Consider the following 14,530-nt stretch of genomic DNA (forward strand, 5'->3'; position numbering starts at 1 on the left):
GATTTAACACTCTCTGGATTGCATACAGGCAGCACAAAGTGAATATAAAAGACAAAGCTATTAATTTCTTATACACCACATATTATTTTTAAAGGAAGAGCTCAGCAAACATTATGCTACTAACTTTGACTTTACTTTCAGTAAAAAGGGGGTTAAAAAGAAGATTATTATTATTCCTTAAATTTAACCATCATCTTTTCCTAACCTTAGCTAACAGCTTTTCTGTCATGTTCTCCTTGAGTTCACAACCTACATCCCTGAATTTGTTTTTTATCAGCCATTAACAATAACGGAAAGAATTAAAGTGGAATTTTCACTTGCTTGTTTTACTTGCATTTATTATATTAAATCACAGCAGTTCCAATTTGCCTCCAATTACTCACATGCAATGGCTTCATGCCCCAGCAGGAAGTACTGCCCTTAAGTTCAAGAACCACCGTCTTAACCATAATGCAGAGTCCACACAGAAAGCAAGAATTTTGCAAAGGATTCATAATCTTAGGTTTTACAAATTCTTTTTTTAAATGATAATCATCTTCAGTCTTCCACATAATACAAGCACACAGATACAGAGTGTTTGTAATGACAAATATGTTTTTCACAGAACAGCCATAACAAGCATCACATGGATGTGAAAAATAGCTTTTCTGCCCACATTTTGGGATTGGCTTCATTTCTAAGACATTATGATTCAGTTTGGCACTAACTGAGAAAAAAATAGACACATATACACTGAAATTTAAATAGCAGGTCTAGTAAATGTTTATGTATAAATTAAACACATATATTGAATTTTATGCTTAGTGATAGATTAATTTTTAGGTTTGGATGTGAGCACAACTAAGATTCAAGAAACAATTAATCAGCAGTATCCCTGCAGCATTTTTCTTATTTTTCTTCTTTATTCAAGATTTTATTGAAACGATGAAATTCAAGTCAAAGTATTTAATAGAGTCAAAAAATGATGTGTTTAAGTGACATTTAAAAGTCCAGAAAAGCAACAGCTATCGAGTCTTTGTTGGTTTGTTTGCAGGGACAGAACACTGTGTGGGGGTGAGGTCTTTCAAAGGCATGGGGGTATGCTCTAAGCAGAAGTGAATCTGTATAACCCTTGAGAACAAAAGAACAAGGTGACATTTGACAAAAACAAGCCCTGTGGGTGTTTTTGTGGCATCCTTAAAGGGTCCTCTCGGATGATTAAGAGATGAGACATTGAGAGGTCACCACAGGCCTCACTTCCACATGCACGCACTCCATCTCTATGTCTATTAATCGAACTGTTCATGAATGCAGGCATACATGCACAGTGACACGCACATTGCTCCCTAAGCAGTCCTACGATGACCCACAGTCTCCCTGCTGCAGTTTGGCCGCAGGACAGCGAGTGAGTCAGCTTGCTCAGCCAGCCACACAGTCCTGCCTGTTTTGTCTTTCAGGAGGCCTGTTTATCTGCCAACCTTCAGTATTTGACTGTAGGTCCGTCTAGTCTATCTGACCCGTGTGCATTTCTGCTTGTCTATATTTTTTCTTTATCTATTTTCATTCCCACACTAAGTATACTTTAAGGGGAAGACTTTCAGATCATCAAATAGTGTCACAGAACCCTTATGCCCTCAAATGACTAATGTTTGTACTCTATTTTTTTTCTATTTTCCGAAACTATTGTAGTCTTTACCTTATGATATACTCAGCATACTCAGGTGACTACTGTGAATTTGTCCTATATAATTAAAAGGGAATTGAACTGAACGGAAAAGAGGAGAGGAACATTGGGTAGATAACTTATTCCATCTATGATTGTGGTCCTTAGAAAACAGTAATTAAAGTGTTGATAACACTTCCTAGCTCCTTTGAGGCACTATTGAACCTTTGGCACAGTTAATGCTACTAGAAGAAACCTTTAGAATAAGGTCTTCCTCTGCAGGCGTGATCCCACCTTTTTGAAGAGGGCTTTTAGCTTACATAATTTGCAGTGCCTAATCTTTATCATCTTTTCTTTCCTCTCCTCCTTTTCATTATCCCCTTCTAGGCCCAGCCAGGGGCTCCATGCCCCTCCATGGAGCTCTGGGTCAGCCATTGGATCATCTGGTGGATTGCTGGCCATCACAGCTGTCTGGTTGGACTCTCTGCCAGCCTGGTCAGCAGATGTTTTACTACCTGTGGACGAGCTTCTGCCAAATCATACCTCTCGTAAGGGTCTGCACTGACATTAAAAAGCCACACTGACTTCCCCAGCTCATTGCGTCTCTTCTCAAGTTTCGTCCAACGTTCTGGACCACCAGGAAGTGCTTGTGGTGGTATCCAGTCCCCATCACCCACATTTCCTGTCAACAACTTCCAGTCACCAAGTCACAATGCTGCCCTCACGACTGTGTCCCAGATCCCAAAGCCATTGAGTATCAATGCCTTGTCATATGGTTCTCCAGCTTTCCTAGAAACTGGGTCAATGTTGAAAAGAATTTCAGTGCGAGGACAGGGAAGACCTTCACTGATGCTTCCCCAAACATCATGACCATCAAGGCCATGGTGGGACTGCCGCGCTCCAGCAAGCCCCAATAAAGTAGGATACCAGTCAGAGACATGAATCAGTGCTCTGCTTACTATACCTTTCTTCTTTAGAAGTGGGCTGTGGACAAAGCCCACAGTCCGAATGCCCCCTTCCCAGTAGGTTCCTTTGCCACCTCTCAGTGTCCAGTTGCTTCCGCCCGAGAGTGGCTGCCCACCGTTATCAGAAGAGTAGATGAGTACAGAGTTTTCATAGAGCTCTTGAGTCTTTAGTTCCTGGACCACTTGTGCAACCCCGCTGTCCAGGCAGCTCAGCATGGCTGCATAATGACGCCTGAGACGATTGCACTGGGAATCATAAAGGTGAAGAAAATGGTCTGGTACCTGCAACGGCGCATGGGTGGCCTGAAGGGAGAGATAGAGGAAGAGTGGTGTATGTGGGTCGTGTCTCTTCAAGAACTGCTTCACTCTGGTTGTACAAATGGAAGATTTAAAAGAATTTAATGACTGTATTTCTGTAGGATTTCTCTATTTACATGTACCAGGATACTTACCCGTCTATGCAGAGGAGAGTGGAGTAGTTCCCAGCCATCTCCCAGGCAGGCCTGTCTCCATCATGCAGGTCAAATCCACAAGCTTCTGCCCCGTCACAGCTCTGATAGGAGAAATGATCTCCACTGCCAGTCAATGTACCCAGGAAACTCTGAAAACCACGTCCTGTTGGCAAGCAGCTTGGCCTGCAGAAGCCTAGGTGCCACTTACCCACCGTGTGTGGCGTATCCAGCTTCAGCCAGATGCTCTGGTGGGGTGGGAATATCAGGGGGCAAGCACAGCGGTTGACGTGGGTGGATGATTGAATGCTGGAGTCCAGTGTGAATTTGGTAGCTGGCAAAATTGAGTAGGGAGAGTGTGAGAAAAGATGTCACAGTATATTGCTACATATATTATGAAGCAATACTGGGAAGGGTTGTGTAGCCAATATTGCACCTTTGGGTACTCATAGGCTGCTACACACCATTGTAGTGAAGGTGGGGTATTTTTAAAGTCTTAGTTTACATATGATACACACTCTCTCTCTCTCTCTCTCTCTATATATATATATATATATATATATATATATATATATATATATATATATATATATATATATTAGGGGTGCAACGATACACAAAATTCACGGTTCGGTTCGGTTCGATACTTTGGTGTCACGGTTCGATATTTTTTCGATACAAAAAAATGTTCATGCATTTTTAATTTGTCATTTATTAAAATTATAAATATATATTTTAACTCAAAAGTACAGTTTTTAAATTTAACCCTAACCCTTGTGCATGTTTTTTATTTTGACAGCGAATGCGCACCTGCTGACCACTTATGTGCAGCCCTGGTTATTTAGCTCATCATATCGCAGCCACAGAAATTCTTTTGTCCATGAAACCATAAAGCTGCACTTTCTTTTTGCCTTATAGTCTGATTTGTCATAACTTCTCCGTTTTGTGGTAAGCTTTTCTTTGGCTGTCACTTCTTCACCCTGACCTGTCTTATTTGGCTCAGCAGAACTGAAATGCTTTTACACACTCACTCACATAAGCTCAGCGATTCTCTGCGCGATCAACCTCTCACATGTGTAAGCTGCGGGAGATTTCACTTGTCATGTTTGCATAGTAAGCTAATGATTAATAAGACGATGTCAGAGGAATTGGTGCACAAATTATCATCACTCACAGATCAGTGCTGTCGCTCTCTATACACAGTTCGCACGATTGCAAAGTGAAAGCAAAAAAACAAGCGCAAATTCAAACGCGACTTCAATATGTCACATATTGACAGTGGCTCACCGATGCCAATGACATAATTACCCAGCTACATTTCTGAAAGAATGCAAAAGCATTGACATATATTTTTCCTACAATAGCCCGACGGGCAGGGAAGAGAAAGATTTTGGTAGCCCGACTGAAAAAAATCGCTAGCTCCAGGACGTCGGGCTAGCGATATTGCGAGCCCTGTATCTGATTGAGGAATCACTCATCTTTGGAAAAGAGAGTTTATTACAGAGAAATGGCTCTTTCCAAAATAAAAGCTATACTATCCGCTTCTTCTGGGCTATATTCTCAGCAGCATAAGGAGAATCATGTGCTAACAGCTGTCTAAATGACTCGGCTAAAGTTAGTAGCATGCTTGCTTTTTTTTGTCTGCTTCCACTTGTCTTTGCACTAGGATGATGTCGGCTTAAATGTGCAGTCATATTGGTTGTGTTCCCACTAGTGCTTTCAGGTTAATCTCGTTGAAATGACCTTAACGCCACAACACGGCAAATCTCCGTTAACGAGCTACCACCGATCGCTCAGTGCATGGGGCTAGACAGCCAACACGTTAACGAGCTAACTGCGCTAACACACTAGTTCACACCAATGTAATTGAGCATTGCATGGCACATCCAACATACTGTTTTACTTTAGTCCATGACTCGCTTACCTTCAGGGTCATACGTCACATGAAAACCAAAATAATTCCAAACGCCAGATCTGAATGAGGTTCAATTTGCCTGTTGCAAGTAGAGCTTAACTTCTGTCTCGCTAGCTTGCCCTGCGCTCTTCCTTCTGACTATGCTGTCTGTGTTGAGCGCTCAGTGGATCTGCACTCGACAGTGCAGCCTAGGCGGAGTAGTCGAACACAGATTCACTGAGCGCTCAACACAGACAGCATCGTCAGAAGGAAAATTGATAAAATAAATTACAAATGTTGTATTGTTCGATACATATGCGTACCGAACCGAAAGCACTGTATCGAACGGTTCAATATCGATACGAATATCGTTGCACCCCTAATATATATATATATATATATATATATATATATATATATATATATATATATATATATATATATATATATATATATAAATAAAAAACACCCAGCACGCCCCTGCGGGCGGTTTATCCTTCAAGCTCGGGTCCTCTACCAGAGGCCAGGGAGCTTGAGGGTCCTGCGCAGTATCTTAGCTGTTCCCAGGACTGCGCTCTTCTGGACAGAGATCTCCGATGTTGTTCCCGGGATCTGCTGGAGCCACTCGCCTAGCTTGGGAGTCACCGCACCTAGTGCTCCGATTACCACGGGGACCACCGTTACCTTCACCCTCCACATCCTCTCGAGCTCTTCTCTGAGCCCTTGGTATTTCTCCAGCTTCTCGTGTTCCTTCTTCCTGATATTGCTGTCATTCGGAACCGCTACATCGATCACTACGGCCGTCTTCTTCTGTTTGTCTACCACCACTATGTCCGGTTGGTTAGCCACCACCATTTTGTCCGTCTGTATCTGGAAGTCCCACAGGATCTTAGCTCGGTCATTCTCCACCACCCTTGGGGGCATCTCCCATTTTGACCTCGGGACTTCCAGGTTATACTCGGCACAGATGTTCCTGTACACTATGCCGGCCACTTGGTTATGGCGTTCCATGTATGCCTTGCCTGCTAGCATCTTGCACCCTGCTGTTATGTGCTGGATTGTCTCTGGGGCATCTTTACACAGCCTGCACCTGGGGTCTTGCCTGGTGTGATAGACCCCAGCCTCTATGGATCTTGTGCTCAGAGCTTGTTCTTGTGCTGCCATGATTAGTGCTTCTGTGCTGTCTTTCAGTCCAGCTTTGTCCAGCCACTGGTAGGATTTCTGGATATCAGCCACCTCCTCTATCTGCCGGTGGTACATACCGTGCAGGGGCCTGTCCTTCCATGATGGTTCCTCGTCTCCCTCCTCTTTCTTGGGTTTCTGCTGCCTGAGGTATTCACTGAGCACTCGGTCAGTTGGGGCCATCTTCCCAATGTATTCTTGGATGTTCGTTGTCTCATCCTGGACTGTGGTGCTGACACTCACCAGTCCCCGGCCCCCTTCCTTCCGCTTAGCGTACAGCCTCAGGGTGCTGGATTTGGGGTGAAACCCTCCATGCATGGTAAGGAGCTTTCTTGTCTTTATGTCAGTGGCTTCTATCTCCTCCTTTGGCCAGCCTATTACCCCAGCAGGGTACCTGATCACGGGCAGGGCGTACGTGTTGATGGCCCGGATCTTGTTCTTACCATTCAGCTGACTCCTCAGGACTTGCCTGACCCTCTGCAGGTACTTGGTGGTTGCAGCTTTTCTAGCGGCCTCTTCATGGTTCCCATTTGCCTGTGGGATCCCCAAGTACTTGTAACTGTCCTCTATGTCTGCAATGTTGCCTTCTGGTAGTTCAATCCCCTCAGTTCTGACTACCTTCCCTCTCTTTGTTACCATCCGACTACACTTCTCCAGTCCGAACGACATTCCAATGTCATTGCTGTATAGCCTGGTAGTGTGGATCAGTGAATCGATGTCTCGTTCACTCTTGGCATACAGCTTGATGTCATCCATGTACAGGAGGTGGCTGACAACTGCTCCGTTCCGTAGTCGGTATCCGTAGCCAGTCTTGTTAATGATCTCACTGAGGGGGTTCAGGCCTATGCAGAACAGCAGTGGGGACAGAGCATCTCCTTGGTAGATCCCGCACTTGATGGTGACTTGTGCTATGGGCTTGGAGTTGGCCTCTAGTGTTGTACGCCACATCCCCATTGAGTTCCTGATGAAGGCTCTTAGGGTCCCATTGATCTTGTACAATTCTAGGCATTCCAGTATCCAGCTGTGGGGCATTGAGTCATAGGCCTTCTTGTAATCAATCCAGGCAGTGCACAGGTTGGTCAGTCTGGTCTTGCAGTCTCGGCTGATTGTTCTGTCTACCAGTAGCTGGTGTTTTGCGCCTCTGGTATTCTTGCCAATTCCTTTCTGTGTCCCGCTCATGTATTGACCCATGTGCCTGTTCATCTTAGCCGATATGATGCCTGACAGGAGCTTCCATGTAGTACTGAGGCAGGTTATTGGTCGGTAGTTGGAGGGGACCGGTCCCTTCTTGGGGTCCTTGGGGATCAGGACCGTCCGGCCTTCAGTTAGCCATTCCGGGTGTCTCTCGTTAACTAGCAGCTGGTTCATTTGTGCTGCCAGACGCTCGTGGAGTGCAGTCAGCTTCTTCAGCCAGTAGGCGTGAACCATGTCGGGCCCTGGTGCTGTCCAACTCTTCATACTGGAGACCCTTTCTTGGATATCTGCCACTGTGATGGTTACTGGACCCTGTTCAGGGAGGTCGCTGTGGTCTGCCCTCAGATCCTCTAGCCACTGAGCATTGCCGTTATGGGTTGCATCCTTCTCCCATATGCTCTTCCAGTATTGCTCCGTCTCCAGCCTTGGTGGTGCTGTTCTCTTATTGTTCCCTTGCCACTGAGAGTACACCTTTGCTGGTTCTGTGGAGAACAGCTGGTTTATTCTCCTGCCTTCTATCTCTAGAAGGCAGGAGAAAAGAGAGATAGAAGGCAGGAGAATAAACCAGCTGTTCTCCACTGGTGTACCTCCTCAAGCGGCTGGCCAAGGCTGTGAGTCTTTGCTTGGCAGTTTCCAAGGCCTCAGGTATGGACAGCTTGCTGTATTTCTTAGGCACCTTATTTGTCGCACCTTTCTGCAACTCCGTTAGTTGGCTAACCTCCCTCCGTGCTACTTTGATCTTGCCCTCTAGCCTCCTTCTCCATGGAGGGTACTGCCCCTTGTCGCTGTTCAACTTGTAGCCAAGCATCTCACTGATCACTGTTGCCGTATTGTAGATGAGCTTGTTAGTGTCGGTAATCGTGGTTGTAGGTATTGCCCGTAGTGCTGCATTAACATCATCTAGCAGACCTTCTGAGGGTACTTCACGTAATCTTGGTAACCGGCTACGGGGGATCCAGGTTTCAAGCTTGGCCATGATCCTATTTTTCAGGTCAGTTCCTCTCGCACTCAACGATCCTTCTCCTATCGCACTTGGGGCTATGTACCCAATCTCGGGTGATGATATCTCCCCCCTGACCTGGCGTCCTGACTCCTCCTTGCCGTAGCATTTGTGTTGTACCTCGTCAATCTCTAGCTGTGAGAGCAGTCCCTTCTTTCGAATGTTGGAACACTGAGCTACTAGTTGTTTCGCCGTCATTGTGGATGTTGGGTATCGAAGAATCCATAGGTCCCTCATCCTATTCATGTAGCCCCTTCCGCCGGGGTTACTTGCGTAGTAGCATTCCAACAACGCCCTGTTTTCGTCTCTTGCCCACCGATGCCTTCTTGTTCCAGTAGCCCACTTTTCATCAGGGTGCCCTGGTTCCTCAACACCTGACGCGGACCTTGTTGATCCGGGCGACGTCCGAGCCGGCATGCCTTCATATTTATCTGTCTCGCTCATGTCTGCGGTAGGCTTGCTTAGCATAGGGGGTCTAGCCTTAGGACCCTTACTGGATACAGACGCCCCAGGCTATCCAGCTGCTGCGCTATATATATATATATATATATATATATATATATATATATATATATATATATATATATATATATATATATATATATATATATATATATAACCTTTATAAAGTCTTAGTTTATATATGCTTCTCTCTCTCTCTCTCTCTCTCTCTCTCTCTCTCTCTCTCTCTCTCTCTCTCTCTCTCTCTCTCTCTCTCTCTCTCTCATATATATATGTATATATATGTGTGTGTATATATATATATATATATATGTATGTATGATATCATATACTTCAGCAAAACACCTTAGTGGTAATGTAGTAAGAGCTAAAAGATATAAAGTCAATAAAAAGAATCACGTCTCCTTTTATAGCCAACATGATCAATCAAAATTCCAATAAAGTGGATTTCAGAAGGCAAACAATCTCTTTGCTCCTTGATATAAACACAGATGGTACTTCATTACCACAAGACAAAAAGCCTGTTGATGATATGATTAATTACTTCTGCTGCAAACAGAAGCTGTAAATGAATAATTATACTGCCGGAATAATCATGTAACGAGGAAACTCACCGCCCTGTCGTGAGTTGACTGCGAGAGGGTGAGCAGATAGGTTGGACATAATAATTTTCCAGTTTAACCCCCTCTGCTGCCAGCCGGTCCAATACTGGAGTGTGGATGTCTGAGCCATGGTAACCAATGTCTCCATAGCCCTGGTCGTCCACCATAATGAAGATAAAGTGAGGTAGCCTGGGCTTTTCAACCTCCTCTGTTTTCACACTTTCCTTAAACGTGTCTTCATCCTGACAGGCAAGGCTAAAGAACAAGGTTGCACCAAACACAAGAATAAACAAAGAGGAGCTTCTTCCCGTAATCTCGAGCAATACCTTGTAACTAATATTTACTCAAAGCTGATTTTTTCTTCGTATTTCTGCTTAGTCTGCAGTTAATAAATCTCCAGCCAGATCACATTTGCAGAACGGGCAGATCTGTGGTCTCAAAGAGCTTGTCCAAAAGTCTTATCTATCCATTAAGTATGAGCTGCTGTCTTTTTCTGGGGCTTATTCTTAGTTTTGTAAGCTGGAGCTGAACTGGTGCCAGCTTCTGTGGTGGGTGGAGAAAAAGTCTGTCTCTAAGAGGTGCAAGAAACTGGCAGAGGTGAGAGTTTGAGAGAGAGACAGAGAGGTTTACCTTTTTGCAGTGCCTCGCTAGATTCCTATGTAGCTTCAGTTGTGCTATAGGATTGCTGGGAAGGTGTTGGGTAAGAATTAGAGGCAAATGTACTGCTCAGAGAAAGTAGACAGACATGGTGTTCTTAGCTTGCAAATCATGATTTTTATACTCACAGCAACACTACATTAAGGTAATATTAAAGGTACAAACCATAAACCTAACAGATGTACAGTGGTAAATATGTCAAACAACCAAAAGTTTAAGCAGCAGGAACACGGAAGATTTACGCAGAACGCAACACATATGATGCACTTTCTTGACCCGAAATTCAAATTTTGACACTTAAATACTTTTCTTTCCTTCAGGTAGAGCCACGCCAGGAAAACACTTGGTTACCAGTGCTGGACTATAAAATGACTTCACTATAAAACCTCTGTGTTTTTTTCTTTAATAAGCAGCAACATCCTTCTGGCTTGTGTTGTACTGAGCTGGCAGCGAGCTAATCTATCAAAAGCAGGTCCAAAGAGTCAAACATCTATTACCTCTGTTTCAGCTGCTTTGGCCTGCCCACAGTTGTTTTGCAGCTGCAAGCCACTTTGTAACCCATCTTTGGGGAGTGGACATAAATCCTGCAAAAAAATCATTATCGGAGAAGAAAATAACATTATTTGTTTCGCTACAGTGGGTGGCCCTTATTGTTGAACTACTCTGATGTTCCCAAACTTACATTAAAACTTTTCAGCCAATATTTAGATTATTTTCTGTGCTGTTGATCCCTAACTACACTATAAATCCTTTAGCCTCTTAAATTTTTCTTTCATTGATTGGTGCAGCTCATTTAATACCTGTTAACAATTACTGCCTGTGCGATGGCATCGAAACCTATCCGGCCAAAGGAAAGCTTCCGGAATTGTGATGAGAATATTTATCGACCACTGTGCTCTTAGTCTTCACCTCACTGCCATCTGCACCCCACAATGCTGAGAGAAAATCAATGCCTCACATACGAGTCCATTTCCTATGGTACGGAGGCAAAGTTATGTAATTTCGCAGGCTTTTTACCCATGGTGAAAGTGAAGCGTCCGCTGGGGAGATTCTTATCTCAGTATCATCTTTCACTAAGAATGATGAAATGATTTGTGGGAAATGTGAACATGTAAACAAAGGACTATATATTATAAAGTTAAAGTGTCAAGAGGGGTACAGGAAAGAAGAGGGGGAAGAAAAAGGAAAAGCAGTGGACAGAAAAAGCTTCAGTGTCTAAGAGTACAAGATAAACAAAGTGGCATAAAAGGAGCAGTCACTTTGTCTTGTGTGTGTGTGCACGTCGAGGTCTCTGGGTGTAGCCATCAGTTTGTTTCGGGGAAATGCAGGACGACGTGAACTCTGTTCTACCACTAAGAGGAGGGAGACGAGAGGGAGACGGGGCTGTAAAAATGGAAAGTGACAAATGTCTTCTTGAGGAGTAGACAGTAAGGGATTGTACTCTTTCCTCAGCTGTCTGAGGAGACACAAAGACATGGTGCTATCAAAAACTGGTGTTATAGATTCTTTTCTACATACGATGTGGGCTGCAGAAGTACATTTTAAAAAACCCACAATGATGAAAGACGAAAATAAAACAAACAATCTACAAAAAGGTTCAGTTTATAGTTGACCCTTTTACTTTTTCAGGGCTCGCATTGTCAAGAATAATGTCTAAGTGAGGGGAAAAATCCCTTTCTGAATGACAGTACTGGGGAATTTGGTGTGTAGGTAAAACAAGCAAACCATGCAAACCCAGTGTGTGTTTTAACAGTGTGTGTTTGCATGCGGGTGTGTTTTGGAAAAGGCAGTGGTGCAGGGTAGAAGGGAGTAGGAGTTGCTGTGATTTATTCATGATGACGAATAAGTGACTCACTTGAGCTGGAGACACTCTTAAGCTGGATCTAAGGTGAGGAAATGTGTGTATGTGTGTAACTCTGTCTAAATATGACTTTCATTTTGAAGTCATCATCCAAAATAAAGAGCCTTCTATATTAAAAATTACCCACTTGAGACTCTTTATCGTATTTCAAATCCACAATCCAATATATACACTCATTTGTGGTTCAGTAGAATGACGTCAGTGCAAGCGAAGGGCAAATCATGTAAATGAAACTTACAGATGACATGTTAAAAAAATGGAATGTTGGCTCTCTAAAATCTGCAGATGCAATCAGAACTACAACTCACAATTTTGCATTTTGATGGGTCTGAATTATGATTTAAAACTCAGTTACTAGCACTGCTGCAGTGTGACACGAGGGAAGGGAAATCATATTTGCCAAAAATAACCACGTCTTCTGTACTACTGCACTATGACCGAAACTTGCAGTACTATCCAGTAAGAAAAGCATTCATGGCACAGCACGTATGTTGCATTTACAATTAGTTTGTCATGAATAAACGGATTATCACTAAAACACTGAAAAAAAAAACCGTGAAAACTGCACCTGTGTAGCTGCAAACGTCTGAAGAAAAACAGAAATAGAAAAAAAACTAGAAAGCTATTTTTATCAAATTATCACAGAAATGTGTGTAGTCCACATGACATGAAAATCTGCTGTGGCATCCTGCCACTGCACTTTCACAACACCTGAAATTGATTTAGCTAGAAGCTGACTACAAGCTACGAGCTACGAAGTTTTGCTTTAGTTTGGCAAACACTAAAGCACTAAAGGCAATACTAAGTGATTTAACACAGGGCACAAGTAAAACTTTTAAGAAAAAAAGTACAGCTGTATTAAAAAAATATTTTCATTTGAGTGTCTTTGAGTGTCTTTGAACTAGATACTCAGTTATGTTCGACATAACTTTGAATGTATTCCAATATGTGTCTTTTTGGATGCGCTACTTAGCTCATTACGTATCACCTCCATTGAGGTGTGTTGCAAGTTAAAGACATGTTTATATGAGTCATGTTTCCTAATCTGACCTGTTTTAAGATTTGCAAATTTGAAAAAAAAAAGAAAGAAATTATTATTTCTGGCAAATTAAAAACGTTTGTATTCACAACACTAACTAAAAAATGTTTGAGGTTAGCTCTCAGCTGCCTCAGCCGCTCTCCAGCCATGTCAGTACAGCTCTGTATACTGAGTTGGATGTTTATAGTATCCTGTGCTTGCAAACAATTTATGTAAGTAAATGATACATTGTATTAAAATATATTCCTCTGGAAATAGTATAGATTTGGTATATTATTAGGTGCAAATTTAAGTTTCTGATTTTTATTATATATTTGTAATTTTGAATGCAGCCTTGATTAAATAAACTAGCAAAAGAGAGCATAAACGGATTAGTTTATGATGTCTTTTTCTAGTTTTAAGTTGTCTTTATTCAAGCATGGTGCACAATCTTGTACATATGATCCCATGTAGAGAAAAATAAACAATAAAGCAAGCCATGCTTTAAGGCTGGCTATCTTACAATTGAAGAATCACTACTGTAGGAGTGTGTGGTGTCTTCAAACACAAATTTTGTCCACAAACAAAATAGAGTTATAAGTGGATCTGTCTGTCTTTTATATATAGTCTTTTCCTAAATCATGGGTGAGTAATGTTATGGTCAGATACATAACATTAACCAAATGATAACATATCATATATATGCGCTATGTTCTTTCCTTGAAATTTATGACCGCTCTACTTCCTCGACCGGACAATAGAGTGGGTCATATTCTACAGCCAAGCAGAGTTTGAAGGTTCAATCCCCAGCTTTAGCTGGTCTTTGGGAAATCACTTCACTCTGAGGCATCTCACAAAGTAACTTACTGACATTAGTGAGTGGGCTGATCATAAAACAAAGTATTAAACAATCTGCAGCCTTCACCAGTTGATAAAATTAGAGGAAGCCAGATGGGCATCAAAGTTATTGCCAATATCCTGATGGCAGCATGGATGTCTATAATAAACCTCAGCATGAGAAGCAATTTAATATTTCACATGATAAATCAAGAATAAGTGAAAAGTTTGACTATAGCTGCTGGCGCTACAGAAAAAGTCTGCAGTTATTAATGTTAGGGTTCAAACCCAGGGCACCATGGATATCTGAACCAAATTTATTGGCAATCCAATGCATTTCAGTAAAAGATAACAGTGTCAACCTTATGGTGGTGCTACATGAAAAATTAAATATGACAGTAGGCTCCATCCTTCATTGTACTCAAAATATACATCAGTCTGGACCAAAGTTGAGGGCTAACTTGCTGTAATAGCAGCTAATAATTATAACTGAACTTTTGTCTAATATGCTTTGAGCCATATACAGTTTTAAGGTGTTTTCAAAACTTGTCACTAAAGTGAGGAAATAGGCTTTCGTTCAAGTCATGTTCAGTGTAAACACACAACTCCACTGAACCTATGCACATAGACGCGCATGGCAAACTAAACACAGAATTTGCCATCTAAACCTAAGTGATCAAAACATTGCCTCTTCAGTACACCAGTGGAGCTGGCAGATATGGGCTCTGAGATATCACACAAACACTGTCACTCCCATCAGCCGTGAA

General features: G+C 42.5%; 1 protein-coding gene across 1 annotated transcript; it reads right to left on the reverse strand.

Moving 5' to 3' along the window:
• Positions 1-348: 348 nt before the first annotated feature.
• On the reverse strand, positions 349-9,557 carry LOC308388288 (arylsulfatase I; the record flags this gene model as incomplete). Its single annotated transcript, XM_080868901.1, is given in 6 exon segments — positions 349-2,125; positions 2,128-2,349; positions 2,353-2,974; positions 3,060-3,272; positions 3,274-3,390; positions 9,403-9,557. Coding segments are annotated over 6 exon segments (1,554 nt in total). The 3' UTR covers positions 349-1,900.
• Between the last annotated feature and the right edge of the window lie 4,973 nt (positions 9,558-14,530).

Source organism: Rhamphochromis sp. 'chilingali' (genome assembly GCF_963969265.1).
Source record: "Rhamphochromis sp. 'chilingali' genome assembly, chromosome: 20".
Classification (NCBI taxonomy): Eukaryota; Metazoa; Chordata; class Actinopteri; order Cichliformes; family Cichlidae; genus Rhamphochromis; species Rhamphochromis sp. 'chilingali'.